We start from the raw sequence: 16275 nt of genomic DNA on the forward strand, positions 1-16275 counted from the left end.
GTGTGGTCTTTGAAAAGTCAGATAGTCACTCACAGCCCAGTTTCTTCATCTGCCAGAGGAGGGTAATTATACCAACCATGACTGCTTTGCAGCCTTCTTATAAAAACAGAAGCAAATAATGTATGATAGTTTATTTTGAAAACTCTAAACTGTTATGCACTCTTTTAATTGAACCACTATATCATTATTATCATTACTGGCACTTTCCTAGCATCCTTTACAAGCTCAGTGATCATGTCAGCTGATCATCCAGGCCTGACATTTTCCCTCCGCCTCATAAGGAGTGAACCAACCTATAACCAGCCAGTACAGCAATGGAGCTTTGTCTCTGACTTTGCAGTAAGTGACTAAGACTCTTAATTAATTTTCTTCTGCTGCTGCCATCTGATCACATCTCAGATTTTTAAATGTAATATATCATTATCTTCCCCTCAAAGGTACGTGACTACTCAGGGACCTATACTGTGAAGCTGGTGCCATGCACTGCCCCATCACATCAGGAATACCGCCTGCCAGTCACCTGCAACCCCAGAGAACCAGTCACCTTTCACCTTGACATCCGATTCCAACAGGTGTGGCTTATAGAATTATTATCTCATGACTTGGAGAATCCCACTTTGTTTTTCATTTATTAGTAAAAAAAAAAAAAAAAAGAAGTATCCACACATGAATGACTTTAATACTTGCATGCTGAAAAGAAAAGAAATCAGTTAAGGAAGCAAGGGATAAAAGAATGAGGAAAGATTTGCCCTTTATCTGTTGTTAGTACAGGATGCAAAATTCAGAGTTTAAATGTATGCAATGGTTATTTTTTTCTTATCTGATCTTATCTTGTCTCCTCCTGAAGTTTGCTGTCTTGGAGATTTGAGAATTTTCCCCACACTTCTGCATTTCTTTTCTTGTTCTTCTCTAAAGAGAATGAAATCCCATAGCTCAAACCACCTCAAAGTACCTAATTGCCATTATGTATTATAAAAAATGTGATGACAGCTTTTTTTCAAGAATTTATACTATTGGCCTTCTACTGATGATGGTATTTACAAGTCCTTTATATACCCCTAATAAACCAGTGGAAATGAGCTCAAGCAATGCTATTTAGTCCCATTCAAAAAATGACTTGACCCCACCAGTTTTGCCTTCTCAAGGACAAAAGCACTGTTACAACTCTCTAAGTTGGCTTGGTAGGGTGTGAAAATTGCGGTGCAGTGTTTAGTGTTCTACAGTCAGTGTATGGTGAATGTAGGTATCTGTGAACAGTATGTTTGTGCACAATCAGAACCACCGATGCATAAAAGGACTTTTACCTTTGGTTTTAGGTCAGTGATCCAGTGGCTGCTGAGTTTAGCTTGAACACCCAAATGTACCTGCTCTCTAAGAAGAGTCTCTGGTTGTCTGATGGATCCATGGGATTCGGGCAAGAGAGTGATGTTGCTTTTGCAGAAGGTATCACTTTACAAATGAGAGGGATGCTCTGTTTGTCATGTATATCTTTTGTGCTTCGCTTTTTGGGGATTGTGTTTGAGGGAGAAATTATAGCTTCTTTTATGGTTTTGAGAATGTAACTAGGTCTTTACCCACTCTGGCTGGTGTGGGAAGTCATTGCGATTGGGTATATGTGACTGGGTATCTTTTTTTTCTGAGGAAGCTAATCTCTAGCTGTCTTACCTAAGTGACTTTTGGAACAAGTCTAGATGATTTTCTTGAATTTTTTTTTCAATCTGTGTAAACTTAAATGCTGCAGCTACATGAGACTGTAAATGCCTCTCAGGCAAAGATTGTGCCTGCCTTACTCAATGGTTTATATTCAGCACCCAGCACACATACCTAGCAAAAATACCTGGCACTCATGGTAGGGGTTCAATAATAGTTATGAAATAAAGAATTGAACACCAGGGGGTTTCATTAAACCCTCTTTCAGAAACAAATAAAGTTAATTAGGCTTTGTATTGATACTTTCTTAGTGTTATTCTATACTGTATCAGTATATATCTTATCAACTTATTTTTGTAAGCTAGACTTGAACCACAATGGGATATTATTAATGTCAAATTATAGGCCAGATCTTTGAAATTACTCACACTAGTGGCTGAGCATCTGAGACTCAATAAATCTTTAGTCACTTGTGGTTAGTCTGCAAAGTGGTCTTACGTGAGGCCTGAGAATGTACCAGATCTTGAAGCTCATACAAACAGGCCTTCAACATTTGATAATAGATGAGGGTGGCAAGGAAATAATCTCTGTGTCCTCATTGTCATAACCTGTTTACAGTGTCACATTGATATACCTTATCACATAACAAAAATAACATTTCCACCTATTTCAGGTGATATAATTTACGGTCGTGTCATGGTGGATCCTGTCCAGAACCTGGGTGACTCCTTTTACTGCAGCATTGAGAAGGTGTTTCTATGCACTGGAGCTGATGGCTATGTTCCCAAGTATAGTCCAACGAATGCAGAATATGGCTGCTTAGCCGACTCTCCTTCACTTTTATATAGATTTAAGATTGTGGTAAGTGCTTTGACCCAAAAAATGAGCTAGATAGATTTTTCAAAGTTCTCCCTCCTTGTCTTATATTTAAAAACAAGGCTGGGCACAGTGGCCACACTATAGTCCCTGCACTTTGGGAGGCCAAGGTAGAAGGATCGCTTGAAGCCAGGATTTCAAGACCAGCCTGGGAAACATAGTGAGATCCCATCTCTACAAAAAATTTTAAAAAATTAGCCGAGCATCGTGGCACATGCCTGGGGTCCCAGCTACTTGGGAGGCTGAGGTGGGAAGATTGCTTAAGTCAGGAAGTTCAATCTATGATCATGCTACTGCACTCTAGCCTGGGTGACAGAGAAGGTCTCCATCTCCTAAAAAAATAGAAAAACAAACAAAATGATCATTTTTAGTAAACCAAATGGTGACATTTTATAGTAATTTGTACTTGCACAAAACAAATAGGGAAACATGCTGTCCTGGCAAAAGCTGTGGCATTATCTACAGCAATCACCACTTTCCTTACTGCTTAAAGGACAAAGCTCAGCCAGAGACACAAGCGACCAGTTTTGGAAATGTCCTATTTAATGCCAAACTAGCAGTGGATGACCCTGAAGCCATTCTCTTAGTGAATCAGCCTGGATCTGATGGATTTAAAGTCGACTCAACACCACTCTTTCAGGTAGGCCAAAAACAAGCTTATTTGTAATAGCTGTGTACCCACATGAAAGTTACAGAACATTTGTATGCCTCAGATGTTTCATAAGTAAATAGCAGTAATAGTAATATTGCATACAGTTAATGGGAACATTGAACAAGATATGGCATATAAACCACATAGCCCCATACTGGGCATATGGTGAGCACTCCATAAATCCAGCTTTTATTATTTTTGTTAGCAATATATCTGGCTTTCATAGCTTTTATCACTTTTATTAATATATTAATATTATTTTAAGATTATGTGTAATGAAGAGTCTTATTTAGCCCAGAATATAAATCTGTATCTGACAGTTGAGTAATCTGCTTTTCTTATTCAAAACTTCCTTCCTGCTGACTTTTCACGAATATCTTAATTAGAGTGATCTTGTGTGAACTGCTGAACTCAGGAAAGCAATTGTGCACAGCTCCACTCTCAAAGATTTCAGAAAACAAGATAAAAATTCCCAACTCAGGGATCAAAGGTGGAGGGGGACACAGGCAGCCACCACAACACTGAGCAGACAAATGCCACAAATTTCAAGAGGTGCTTACACTGTAAATCTCTGCCGGAGCAAGTGCAGCTTTTAGGATATTTACTGAAAATTAACCAGACAGGATGGCCTGGAGAAATGTGTTATGTTCATTCAACCTAAGGAAGGAATCTTAAGAAAGCATGTTTGTCATTCTGAACCTTTTCAAACAAGAAGTTGAAATATGATATGTTCTATTTTTATTTTTGCCATTAAATCTCAAAGCATCTGACCTTTCTAAATCTTGCATGCTTCAAAGACTCATCAGAAAATTCATCCTTTTCCAAAGCCCCAGAAAAGCTTGAAAATTGATTTTTTTCCCCTATAGTCTTATATGCAATAAGCAGCAAGTCACAGTGAAAAGAGTCCTGGGGTTCTGAAGATTTGAGCTGTAGTCCTGCCTCTGCCACTAACTGGTTGAGTAACATTGGGAAACTCACTTAACTGCTGCATATTCTTATTTACTCATTTTTTTTTAATGAATAAGCTAGACTGTATAATCTATTAATAGTTCTTTAGAACTCTCCCATTCTATGACAACTAGTACCAAATATTCACTCCCTTAAGAGATGCACGGAATATATCATAGAGTGCTTTGCACAGAGCCTTGCACCTAGTACTCATTCAAAAATATTAAGTAAGTTAATTCTGCAGACTAAAATAAATCATTTATTAATAACTCTGCCATTAATTTCTCTTGCAAAGAGTCGTGGATTCGGTTAACATGGTATCTAGTATTTCCTAACAAATAGAGTTATGCTTTCTAGGTCGCTCTGGGCCGAGAATGGTATATACATACGATCTATACAGTGAGATCGAAAGACAATGCCAATCGAGGTATTGGCAAAAGAAGTGTGGAGTACCATTCTCTGATGAGTCAAGGAAAGCCCCAATCCACCACCAACAGCCGAAAGAAGAGAGAGATCAGGAGCACACCCTCGCTGGCATGGGAGATTGGTGCTGAAAACAATCGAGGAACAAACATCCAGCACATTGCCCTGGACCGCACCAAGAGGCAGATCCCCCATGGGAGAGTACCTCCAGATGGCATCCTTCCCTGGGAGCTCAACAGCCCCAGTTCTGCAGTCAGCTTGATCACTGTGGTGGGAGGCACCACGGTAGGGTTACTCACCATCTGCCTCACTGTCATTGCAGTGCTGATGTGCAGAGGTAAGGAAAGTTTCAGGGGGAAGGATGCCCCAAAAGGCTCCAGCAGCAGCGAGCCCATGGTGCCCCCACAGAGCCATCACAATGACAGCTCAGAAGTTTGATGACCACAGGTGGAATTCAACCTTTTCCTTATGTGCCTCAGAAAAGATCACAATGGAAGCTTAAATACTTCTGGTAAACCATAGAGAATAGAGGACGGCTGTGATGAAGCTGCTCAGAGAATATGACTGTATTAATGTAGTTTGATTTGAATTCTCCATACTCTTTTATGCATCAAAGGACAAATTAAGACATCTTTCCTCTTGCCCCGAAGGCAGCAACAACGTACTCACATGTACACAGAGCCATGGATACATGGTGAGGAATGTACTCCTCATTTTAGACATATTCTCTATGCAGTGGAGATAAATCTATTAAAAGGTGCTAACAGACTCTCTTACAAGTGTAAGAGGAATCTACTGTTGCTATGTTAGTGTGAATGTTGAAGGTGCAATTATCACATTGTTTATTCATTGTATAACAGATTATTACTAGAAAGGTTTTCGTTGCTAGTCTGGAAAACTGGTAAATACACTGTTTATTATGACAAGTTTTCAAATAGGTGAAGACAGCGTAGAATTATGACCGGGGTGGCCCAAACCACAAATCAACTGATCTACTACTTGGGAGACAGTGGAAAGAAAGATAGAGGGAAGGAAGTTGACTCACTTGAATTTGAATTGCTTCTCATTCTCATCAGACTCTCCTTGTTTTGTTTGCATATTTAATTTTAAATTAAACCAAAGAATATGTTAATTCTGAAAGAGATTTTTAAGAGATACTGCTCTGTTTTGGCATATAGTGAGTAATGGTAGAGCTCTTGCATGGTAATATGCCTTATTGGTGCTCAACATTTGTGGGAAATTAGAGAGTTGGTGAGATTTTGGTGATGAATAAATGCCATAGAGTTAGAGTCACTACAAGACAATGTTCTCTAAGAACTGAGCCTAGATGTTTGCAGTATTGAACCCATAAATGATAATGAGAAACATTATTACAGATGGTGAAGGGAGAAAGTGGTATTTATTAATATAATGTGTATAATCAGACTGCCTCTTATACATACTTTATAGAATAAAAGAACATTTTGACAGATGAGGTTATCCCTCAGAGTAGCATAATCACACAATAACATTTAGAACTTAAATTGGCTACAGGACATTTTATTAGCTTTCTATTCAGCATCTGGTCCAAACGATGGGACTCTGCAATTATCGTTCCAGAAATGGTCTTGGAGGTGGCCAGAATCATTGACCATATTTTTATTTGATTCAAGAAGACATCACTCCGGCATCCCCAGTTCAGTGAACTGGTACAGTGTGGTCCCTCTCAATATTTAAAAATATAATTTGTAATAGCGCTTACCACTCACCTCACAAAGCCAAGGAACTTGAGTGAGCTTCCTTGGCAAGCCTCCCATTGCCTTTCTGCATCAATGTGTTCGTTACCAAATAGCAGAAATTTCACTTAGAAGGGGAAAACTACAGGCTTCCAAAAGCTAGTAAACATGTTTCAAAGAAAATAAGGTCAGGAGAAAAAGAATAATGCCTACAGATTATCCTTCAGATGCTGGCTAGAATCTCCTTTGACTTCTAGCCGTAAGCTGGCCACATTGGACGTCTTGGTCACTGCAGAATTTTAAAAGGCAAACTTCCCATAACAGATGTGCACATCTTAATTTGGTATCTGTAAGTATCAACCATTTCTTGATCAAGATAAGGAAGCAACACTGATACTGAGAGAGAGGTCATATGTCCAATGGTTGCCTTTCTTCTTTTAGGCAGCTCTGCACTTCATGTTCACTTTTTTAAAAATAGACTGTAGTATCCTTTCATTGGAGAATTTACAAAAATATCACCTACAGCTCAAAAGTCCCACTAACGGCTTATACAAACAGAAAGTACTGTATAGCCCAGGAGTTTATTTAGCAAGATAAATAGTGGTAATTTCTTAATCATTCCCCTTTCCTTTGCTTTACCTTCTGGCAGATGCTTAGCTACTTCTTTGGCTACCTCATAATTTGTATGGGAATGAACATGAATTAGGGAACTTCAAATAGTGCATAGACTTTTCACTACTTACCATTGGGTTCAATTGATGTAGACTGTTAGAGCAAGTATACTCAATCAACTTGCTGATATTTTAGTAGTTAACGGCTTGCGAGCCTATCGTGCAATTTGGAGTGTGTCAATGAATATAGCAATCGGTGAAGCATTACTGTACAAAGTCTGTTTTGAGGCTTTGGGTCAGGCTGGTTTTATACCAAATTTCACTCTACAATGCATATTCTAATGAGGCTACTGTATATAAATTGGAGAGCTTATAAAATGCGAACATTTCTATCCTATCCTACCAAATATTTATCCTTCTCTGTCCTCTATTCTCTCACTCTCCTCTCTCCCTTTCGCCTTCCCTTTATTCCCTTGAAAAAAGAGAATCTGTGGGAAGTAGGCAGATATAGCTTTTTAAAATATAAAGTACTTGGGATTTTTGCATTGTTTTTCTTAATATCTATTTACTAAGGATGTAATTTAATATATGTTAATTATTTTTTGAAACTCTTGTTAGTGGGAAGAATATGGTAAATTTTTTGTTAAATAAAATAGACCCTTATGTTTAGCATTTTGTTTTTAGAGAACTATTCTGGTACTATCAGAATAAATACATAAAATAACTTCCCATAGAGAACAGGATATAGCAATAATAGCTCCTTAGATACTCAGTGGCTTCTGACTCCAATCAAGGTCTTGTTGATATTATATAGTAAAAATAAAACCAAAAATAAATATTATACAAGTGGCTCTTCTAAGCATATGAATCATGAAACACTGAAATATGAATTTTAATGATGATCTTATTTATTCCCATTTTTGCCCTTAGTTAACATTTACTGGTGCTCACCTAGGATTGGCTATTCTGAGAGATTGCATAGAAACCAAGCTCCACTTCCTGTCCTTGGGAAGGTTATAACTGAATGCAGCTCTTTATTTGGACTAAAGTGTCAGGATTTGCATTAGATTCTCTCCAGAACCAAAAACACAACAGTCATTATCTGTGAACCACAATTTAAAAATCTTTCTAGAATAACAACAGCAGACTCCACTCTTGTTTGTCTAAAAGAGCCCTACTGGTTATGGATCATTCTGATGACAGATTTATACAAAATGATTCAAACCAGTAACTTAGTAAAATTGACCTTCACAAACCCTTACTGGGGGAGTGCCTTGTAGAGCTGTGGGTGGCACTGCATATTCTTTTCCTCTTAGTAAAAGACAGGCCCACTTTATTCCAAGAATAACACTTAGCACATAAACTCTTCTTCCAGCTCGTTCGTAGCATTAGCACCTTCTGAATTCCACCCTCTCAGAAGAATCCACAGTGTTTGAACAATATGCATAAAGGTCAGCTAGCATCCTGCTGCCAAGCCACTGCATAGCATTTGTGATAAGAAGGACCAACTCTAGGCTCAATATGAAGGGATTTAGTTCTGTTAGCAGCAAAAAAGCTTCATCAAGTCGTCTTACCTCTAATTCTTTTCCAGTGTGCCAACTCCAAAGTCGACATTAAAAATGTAAATGGACCTGTGTAAATATCACAGAGAGCTTTTCCTTATACATCTCAATGCTGAGAGTTAAAATATTCCCAGGTTAAAATTTTTTTAAAGTACCAATAATAGAGCTAAATACAATGATATTTGATTTTAAAACTGGATATTTTATTTCTGCTTTTTGAAAATACTTATTCAGTATTGACTTGGAAGCCAATTCGGTCCTTTAATAAGTAAAGAAAATAATATGTTTAAAAATGTAAATGTTTTACAAATTTGAAACTTTCATAATTGTATTAATCAGAAAACAAGCACATTGCCATTCTTTGAAACTCATGTTTCTAGACATGACAGCAGTAATAAAAGGATGAAAACAAGTGTCTTCACTAAGCGTATGGCCAATAAATGGGACCCAAACGTTCAATCTGTTCAGTTTACCAAGGTTCAGAAATATGTAATTTAGCAGGAAACTATAAATACCAGTGCTATCACGGCCACACATACACACACACAGACATAAAATAACCAAACATCTCATTTCTAGGAAAGAGATAACACTAAAGGCATCATAGTTTTAACTGAAATACTTTATATGAAGTTTTACAAAAAGGTCAACAGAAAGCTCATTTGTGAAAACATACTCTCATGGGAGCTTCTTTAACATTAGTTCAGAGGTTAATATATTTCCTGGAGGTATTTTCCTAGAATTGATTGCACTATTGCATGGTAATAACATTTAATTTTTAAGGAAACATTATATATAGGTTCAAATTATCCCTTAATGTTGATTTCTCCCCTTTTCCATATGTTTTGATACTAAGAAACAAAATGCTTTGAGATTTTGGTAACTATTTTGATTTTGATGAAACATTTTAAAATAGAAGGACATGATATTTTTCTATAGTTTCCATCAGGAAGAGTACATCAGAAACTTCTCCATAAGGAAAGAAAACTGACTCTCTCTTGAACTAGTGTTGATAAAATACACTGTCTTTCTTAATTTTATTTTATTAGGAGAAAAATCAGTATATTAAATTTGCAAACTTTTGAACAGCAGTAATAGGTCCTTAGACACTCGGTATCTTTCTTCCTTATCTTTCAAGCACATTTAATTTCTTTCCCCGGTATTTGTTTGCTTTGTGTTTTTTCAATATTTTGTTTGCTAAAGAACAATAACAACAACAAAGCTGGTCCAGCCCTGACACCTACTTTTGCTTTTTTTCTTTCTTTCTTTTAATTTGTTGAACTATAGGTTTCTTTCTCTGAGATGTATTTTTCATTCTTCCAATAATGCTCTCTTTTTCATTTCAAAACCATTACCACTTTCAATATGTAATTAACATCCTCATTCATCAGAAAGCTGGTAAGTCCACATAGCATTTGTGCAGTATCCCTTCTGTGTAAAATTTTAAGGCTTTCAGATGAAAGAAAAAAGAACTTCCTGCAAAAGATCAAAAACATCATACTAAATAAAATGATGACAATATGCGCCTTGATTTTTCTCTCAATGGATGTTCAACATTGACATTTAAGATGTAAAAAAATTACGTTGATGGTTTAATTAAGAATAATAAGTCAAAGATCACATGTATGTAGTTCTTTTGGATGACTGAATACCTTAAAATGAACTAAATAACTGAAATAGATTGTTAAAATGTTAACAGCATTGAAGTTTTTAAAATTCTAATTATTAAATGTACAATGTTATTTTACTATGCCAAATGTTGCTTACACTGATTACATGATTGTCACAGTTTAAGTGAATTTCTACTACGGAGCTTTATTTTTCCCAATGTTTGGATCATCCTCTCAGATGAGAATTGTCAGTATTGCACCTCAAAAAAGAAGAAAAAATAAGAATGTAAGTTTTTAAAAGCTAGCATTAAAAGTAAAGAGCAGTACAATAAAAATCACTTAAAATAGAGAAAGGCAACTACCGAGTAAGAAGAAAAGATAATTTCTGTAAAAGCTAAATTTATGCACATTACAAAAAGTTCTCAAATCAGTCTTCCATTGTGACTTCAGGAATTCAAATGCAAGTTGTTGGCAAAATATATACACACACACACACACACACACACACACACATACACACACATATATGTACATACATATATATATATATATATATATTTTTTTTTTTTTTTTGAGACAGAGTTTCACTCTTGTTGCCCAGGCTGGAGTGCGATGGAACGATCTCGGCTCACCTCAACCTCCGCCTCCTGGGTTCAAGTGATTCTTCTGCCTCAACTGCCTGAGTAGCTGGGATTACAGGTGCCCACTACCATGCCTGGCTAGTTTTTGTATTTTTAGTAGAGACGGGGTTTCTCCGTGTTGGTCAGGCTGATCTCGAACTCCCAACCTCAGATGATCCGCCTGCCTCCACCTCCCAAAGTACTGGAATTACAATGGCATGAGCCACCACAAGATATTTTTAAAGCCCATTTGTCTATAAAAGAAAACTCCTGGACAAGGAGCTTTGTGTTTTATAATTGTATTACATGCCTGCTTCCTTACCAAGTGCCCTCCATAACACTAAGTAAATTTATATTTATCTAGCCTCTGAGTGACTTATCTGTGTGTAATGGAATTATTTGCAGAATTTAATAGCCTTTTTTATTTTCCCATGAGAATTTTTCAAAAACTATCAGGGTCTAGTTTTATCGTACATTTACTAAGTTACTACATATTGGTGGATATTGACGTTTATTCCTGGGAATCTAATTTTGCAAACAATTTGGAGCCATTCAATCATAAATTCATGTCAACAATAAGTCTTGCTGCCACTTGTGTTTCATAACTACACTTGCTTTCCTTCAAAATATATCAAGTGTGTAATATGAATAAAGCCCATATAAATATAAATGTTCAAATGGCCAAGTTATTCTGGTGCATTCTGTAACTTAATTTTTTGTGCTAAAATCACAGATTCCCATAGTCTACAATGAATGTCAGTTATTTTCTTTCTGGTTCTGGAGCCTTAAACTTAGTTCTCTGGACTGGGACCTGTGCTTCCACTGCCACTCATACTGATGGTAAAACTTTGCCTCTCCCCAGTAGAATCCACCTGCAGGGTCCTGGCATCTGCCCACTAGTTATAAAGAGTGTAGCCAGAGGCTCATCAGGGGCAAATGTGTATTTTAAGGAAACAACGTATTTGGACTAACTAATTATTTGTCCCAGGAAGCAGTGTGACTAGACTTTGCTATAGTTAGGAACTCCTGCCCAGTGCACTGATGAGGATGAATTAACTAATCTGGTCTTTATGCCAACGTAGTCTGGTCGCCTCAGTTAATGACCAATTGATTTGTTATAAGGTCATATTTTTAACATGAGGCCACCACTGTTTAATACCAAAAGGAAATGCAAAGACAGCTTGTTTAAGACATTGAAGAATATCCCAAGAAAAGGACAAAATACAAAAAAGAAGGTGAAGTGGAAGAAAAATAATTGCTATGTCAAAGATCTTCTAGCACGTTCAAGACTGGGGAGAGAAAAATGGCTGTGTTGTAAGAGAAAGTTTGTGACCAGTAACAGAAAAGTGCAGCTCAACCAATCTTCACCATGGAAGAAAAAAACATGGGTAGACCTTTCATTGTGATATCTAAGGCAGGAGTCATAAGGCAGGGTAAACTGGTTTAGGATTGGCTAGTTTGAATACTTCCAGCAGTCTCTAGGGCATAGGGACAGTCTCTAGTTGTCTGGTACCTAGTTCTGGGGTGTTTAGCCGGTGTGGTGAAGAAATGTCCAAGCTGCTAGGGACAGGGCCTGGCCTTCAGGAAGCCTCAGGAAGGGAACCAGAGAAGGAAAGAGTCATGATTCAGTCCCTCAAGGATATTGATGGTGAGAGAAAAAGCCACACCCAGAGGCACCCAATTTAAGGGAAAACCCACAAATCAGACTTGGTCAAGGTAGACCTGACTAGGAAAACAGACTCATCAGGAACAGAGGCAGGGCGATCTGGAACTATACTCTATTGATTCCTCCCTACCCTTCAACCAAGCCAGTAAACTTCCCTCTAAAAACCTTGGCAGTCATCTTTGAAAGTCTTATTCCCAACAGCCCAAAGAGCATTCCAGGATGTTAAGATGGCATCCTAGTAATTTAAATGTGACTAACTGCAAAGTGGCAAAGGGTGGTGGAGAAAGTTATTGAACAGTGCATGATTAAATCTAAAGGAAATTGGGGCAGGTCAGAAGCATTCATGGTAGCTATCAGGGAAGAATGTTTGAAAGGGCTATGTGCAAAAAAGAGGTGAACTTATTTCCCCAAGCGTTCCATAGAGTTGATACCATTCCAAAGACAGTGAGTTAGAAACCTCTAGGTTCCACGAGAACGCACCATAGCTATGGCCTGATGTGATTCAAATGTGTGTGATGAGGACAGGACTCCCAAGTCCCGCCACACCACCACTACCACCACTTGGCTTAAATTAAAGAGAGACCACTAAATTGGGAGGTACTGGTAATTCCCTAGTGTCATAAAAGAAGACCCCAAAGGCAGTGACCAGAATCAAAGAAGATTTCTTTATAACATTATGATTTTCTGTTGGTATGATCCACATACTGTGTTATTTTTACAGACACTTGTGTGTACATTAAAACAGGTGCCTAGTCTGTGTAGATAATTGGAAAAAAGTAGCTCCATCCCTGGAGATGAAGACCCCAGGCTCATAATTTGGTGTTTTAAAATGTAGATTGTATTATTATATAAGTACAACAATGCCAGCAGATGAGGAGAAGATCACCATTAAAAACACAGCATGTTATACTCACAGATCGCAAGAGGAGGAGGCACATGGCACCATGGAGGGCCACATGGAGAAGCACCAGGGTTGGTCAGGAGGCAGAGGGAGCTAGGGGAAAACATGGGTAAACCTTTCATTGTGGTGTCTGAGGCAGAAGCCGTGAGGCTGGATAAACAGGTTTAGGACTGGCTAGTTTAAATAATTTCAGCAGTCCTTAGGGCATAGGGACTGTCTCTAGTTGTTTGGTACCTAGTTCTGGGGTGATTAGGGCATGTGAATAATGGCCTAGAGTGTGGGCTGTGGATGGGTTGGTTTGCATGTGAAAGCCATACACACAGGCTAGTTATCTATTGTCTCTAGGAACTGGCTAGCGCTGGGAGAGACAGTATCTCCTGGGTCAGCAGGGCCCCAGATGTCAGAGCATCAGAAACACCGTTAATACACTTAGTAAGTGGAAGAGGACTTTTCACAGGGAATGCATGGTGTGGTAAGTCAAGCCAGTGTTGTGCTGGGATATTTTAACAATTAGCTTTTTGAAGAAAGCAGAGTCCCAAATCAGCTTTTGCTGATTTACTAATGCAAATGCTCCTATCGTCATCAATTCCAAGTTATCAATGTGCCATCAGCTAGTTGGAAAAATTCCTGAAAATTTAACAATTAACTCTTACCAGCCAAAACATGTACACTTCAGCACATCACTCAAAGTTTTTATTTCAGTCCTTATGTGCATCCTCTGTCTTGAATCTTTGTGCACTACACAAACTACAAAATCACAGGCAGAGAACACAAATTTTTTGTGAAGCAGGGGTTTATAAACCCAAAGTAATTGGTGAACAAAATATGATTACAACAGCCATCTCTAAAGACCAAAGAATTGATGTCTATGAAAGGGTAATCTTTAAAAGTTTAGCCCAATGTCTCAAATCAGGTTTCTTGGGTGAGCCCCATGTTTTAGTGTTTTAGGTGAGGGCTGTTTCTATCATTAAGAAAGGAAAATTTTGGCCAAAATTAGTGGCAGCATCTATTGTTTGAAGGGCTTTAAAACTGAAATGAGAATTGATTAACAGGAGCTGAGGCTTTAAAATAGTAATGAATATTATTCAAGTATTAATACTTTCCTGGAATTATTGAAAGATTATGTGTTATAAGTACAGGCAGCAAAAGATCAACACTGAGGCCAAGTTCCTTTTTAGATAGAACTGAATAAAATCTCATTAGACTTAGGAGATGTGTGGGCCTGGAGATGATTTTGTTGTGAAAATAATTAAAATATGAACAAAAACCTACATACGAACCTGACTGATTTCAGACTCACTATGTACTCATGTCTACTGGCTCTATAATTCTTCCTCTAAAATAACCATACACAACAGAGGTGGGAGAAAATTGAGGAGCAATTTGAGCTCTAGTGACATCAACCAGCCCTCTAAGTAAGAGATCTCAGCACCTACCTCACTTAATACTCTCCTGCATCTCTGGAGACTTGCTACTCCCACCACAATATAATGGCAGTGGAAGTGGAAGTCTACAGAATACCATGGCTTAGTGAGCACAGTGGTAAACAAAGGCAGCATTTCTCATACCAGAAGAATAGTTCTTGGCTGGAGCAGCCCAGGGTAGGGAAACTAGGTGAGACACTATATTCTATATTTAGAAATAATTAGTAATATATTTATAGCAATCTATTCATGCTGGGAAGAGAAAATGGTCCTTTATTAGTAAATATTTTTGTGATGTCTCATTGCTAGTTGCTTTACATGTTATCTCATTGAATCTTTATGATGATCCTAAGAAGTAGCTGACAGAGCAGGAGCATCGCCATCTTAGACAAACACTGCCCTTCTAAAGTTCCCCTCAATCAAAAACTGCCTAAATCCAAAGGGCATCAGCCTAATGGCTAAGGTCAGCATAACCATAAACCACAAATGACATCTCCGACCAGAAACACTCCAACCCTGGGATAAACCCCTCCCCTACCAGAGACATGCCAGCCCCAAGATAACTTCCCCTCTGGTTGGAAAGATGTCAGCCCCAAGATAACCACCCCTCCAGCCAAAGACATTCCAACCCTGCCATAAACTTCTCCCCCACACGGAAAACATTCCAAACCTGTGATAATCTGTCTCACCCTAAAACCAATAAATACTCTTACTCTGTAAGAGAGAGCACTCCTGACCAAAAAAATCAGCCAGAAGCCCCTCTCAGGTTTATTCTCCAAAATAAACCTGTCTTTGACTGTTGAGCCATTTTTCATGTTTCTTTCCTCTTTCTTTAACTCTTACAGTAGCCTTGTTTCTAATAGAGAGAAGAAACTTGAGATTATTTTTTGCTATTTCAATGTTTCTTTTTTCCTTTGCCAGTCCTTCAATACATATTAAACAAATTCTATGTATTACATTTAGGACTGACTCCATCTTTGCAATCACTGTAATTACTCTGTCTCTAAACTAATCCCATTATTTATTTATTGATCACCATGAATGTAGAGACCTCATCCATTGTCATCCCCTAAAGTAAGTGTTGATGTGAAAACTGAAATGAAGCTGGCACGGCTTTGTAGGCAGTGGGAGAGAAAGTGACATGTGTCTGGGTCGCAAGGAGTGGAGATGATGAAATGATGAGGAACTCATTTGGGGTGCCACTGGAATATTGATCCATGACTAAAGCAGAGAGATCATTGGCCATCTATAAGGGAATAAAGCTGGCCCTCATGGTTCCCCCTTTCCAAGATCATCTCTGTTTTTTCTGTGTTAGCGACTTCTCAGTTTCAATAAATGTCAAATCCTCCAGTGAATGGGGCCATGATAAATTTTAGTCTGTCTCCATCCACCATCATTAAACATGTTGGACTCCAGTAATCGTAAGCACAAGCAAATCATTTTTCCTCTTGACAATTATCTTTTAACATTTGAAACAATATTAATATAACAATATTTTTATTCTGATCTTTTTCTCGTATCTTGTCTCAGTATCTTCCCATGTAGAACAACTCTATATATCATAGAATTACTTTTAGGGACCCATTAAACATGGCATATTGAGTTATTATGTTATTT

General features: G+C 37.9%; 1 protein-coding gene across 1 annotated transcript in view; it reads left to right on the plus strand.

Annotated features, from left to right (window-relative positions):
- The window catches only part of FREM2 (FRAS1 related extracellular matrix 2), a 208756-nt gene extending 197399 nt beyond the window's left edge, over positions 1–11357 (plus strand). The window contains exons 19-24 of the mRNA XM_024230898.3: positions 212–339; positions 438–572; positions 1317–1443; positions 2324–2511; positions 3020–3166; positions 4484–11357. Of these exons, the coding sequence (XP_024086666.3) occupies positions 212–339; positions 438–572; positions 1317–1443; positions 2324–2511; positions 3020–3166; positions 4484–4987 (1229 nt within the window). The 3' untranslated portion in view covers positions 4988–11357. The remainder of the gene's footprint in view (positions 1–211; positions 340–437; positions 573–1316; positions 1444–2323; positions 2512–3019; positions 3167–4483) is intronic.
- The last annotated feature ends 4918 nt before the right edge of the window (positions 11358–16275 follow it).

This window comes from Pongo abelii, chromosome 14 (genome assembly GCF_028885655.2).
Source record: "Pongo abelii isolate AG06213 chromosome 14, NHGRI_mPonAbe1-v2.0_pri, whole genome shotgun sequence".
NCBI lineage: Eukaryota > Metazoa > Chordata > Mammalia > Primates > Hominidae > Pongo > Pongo abelii.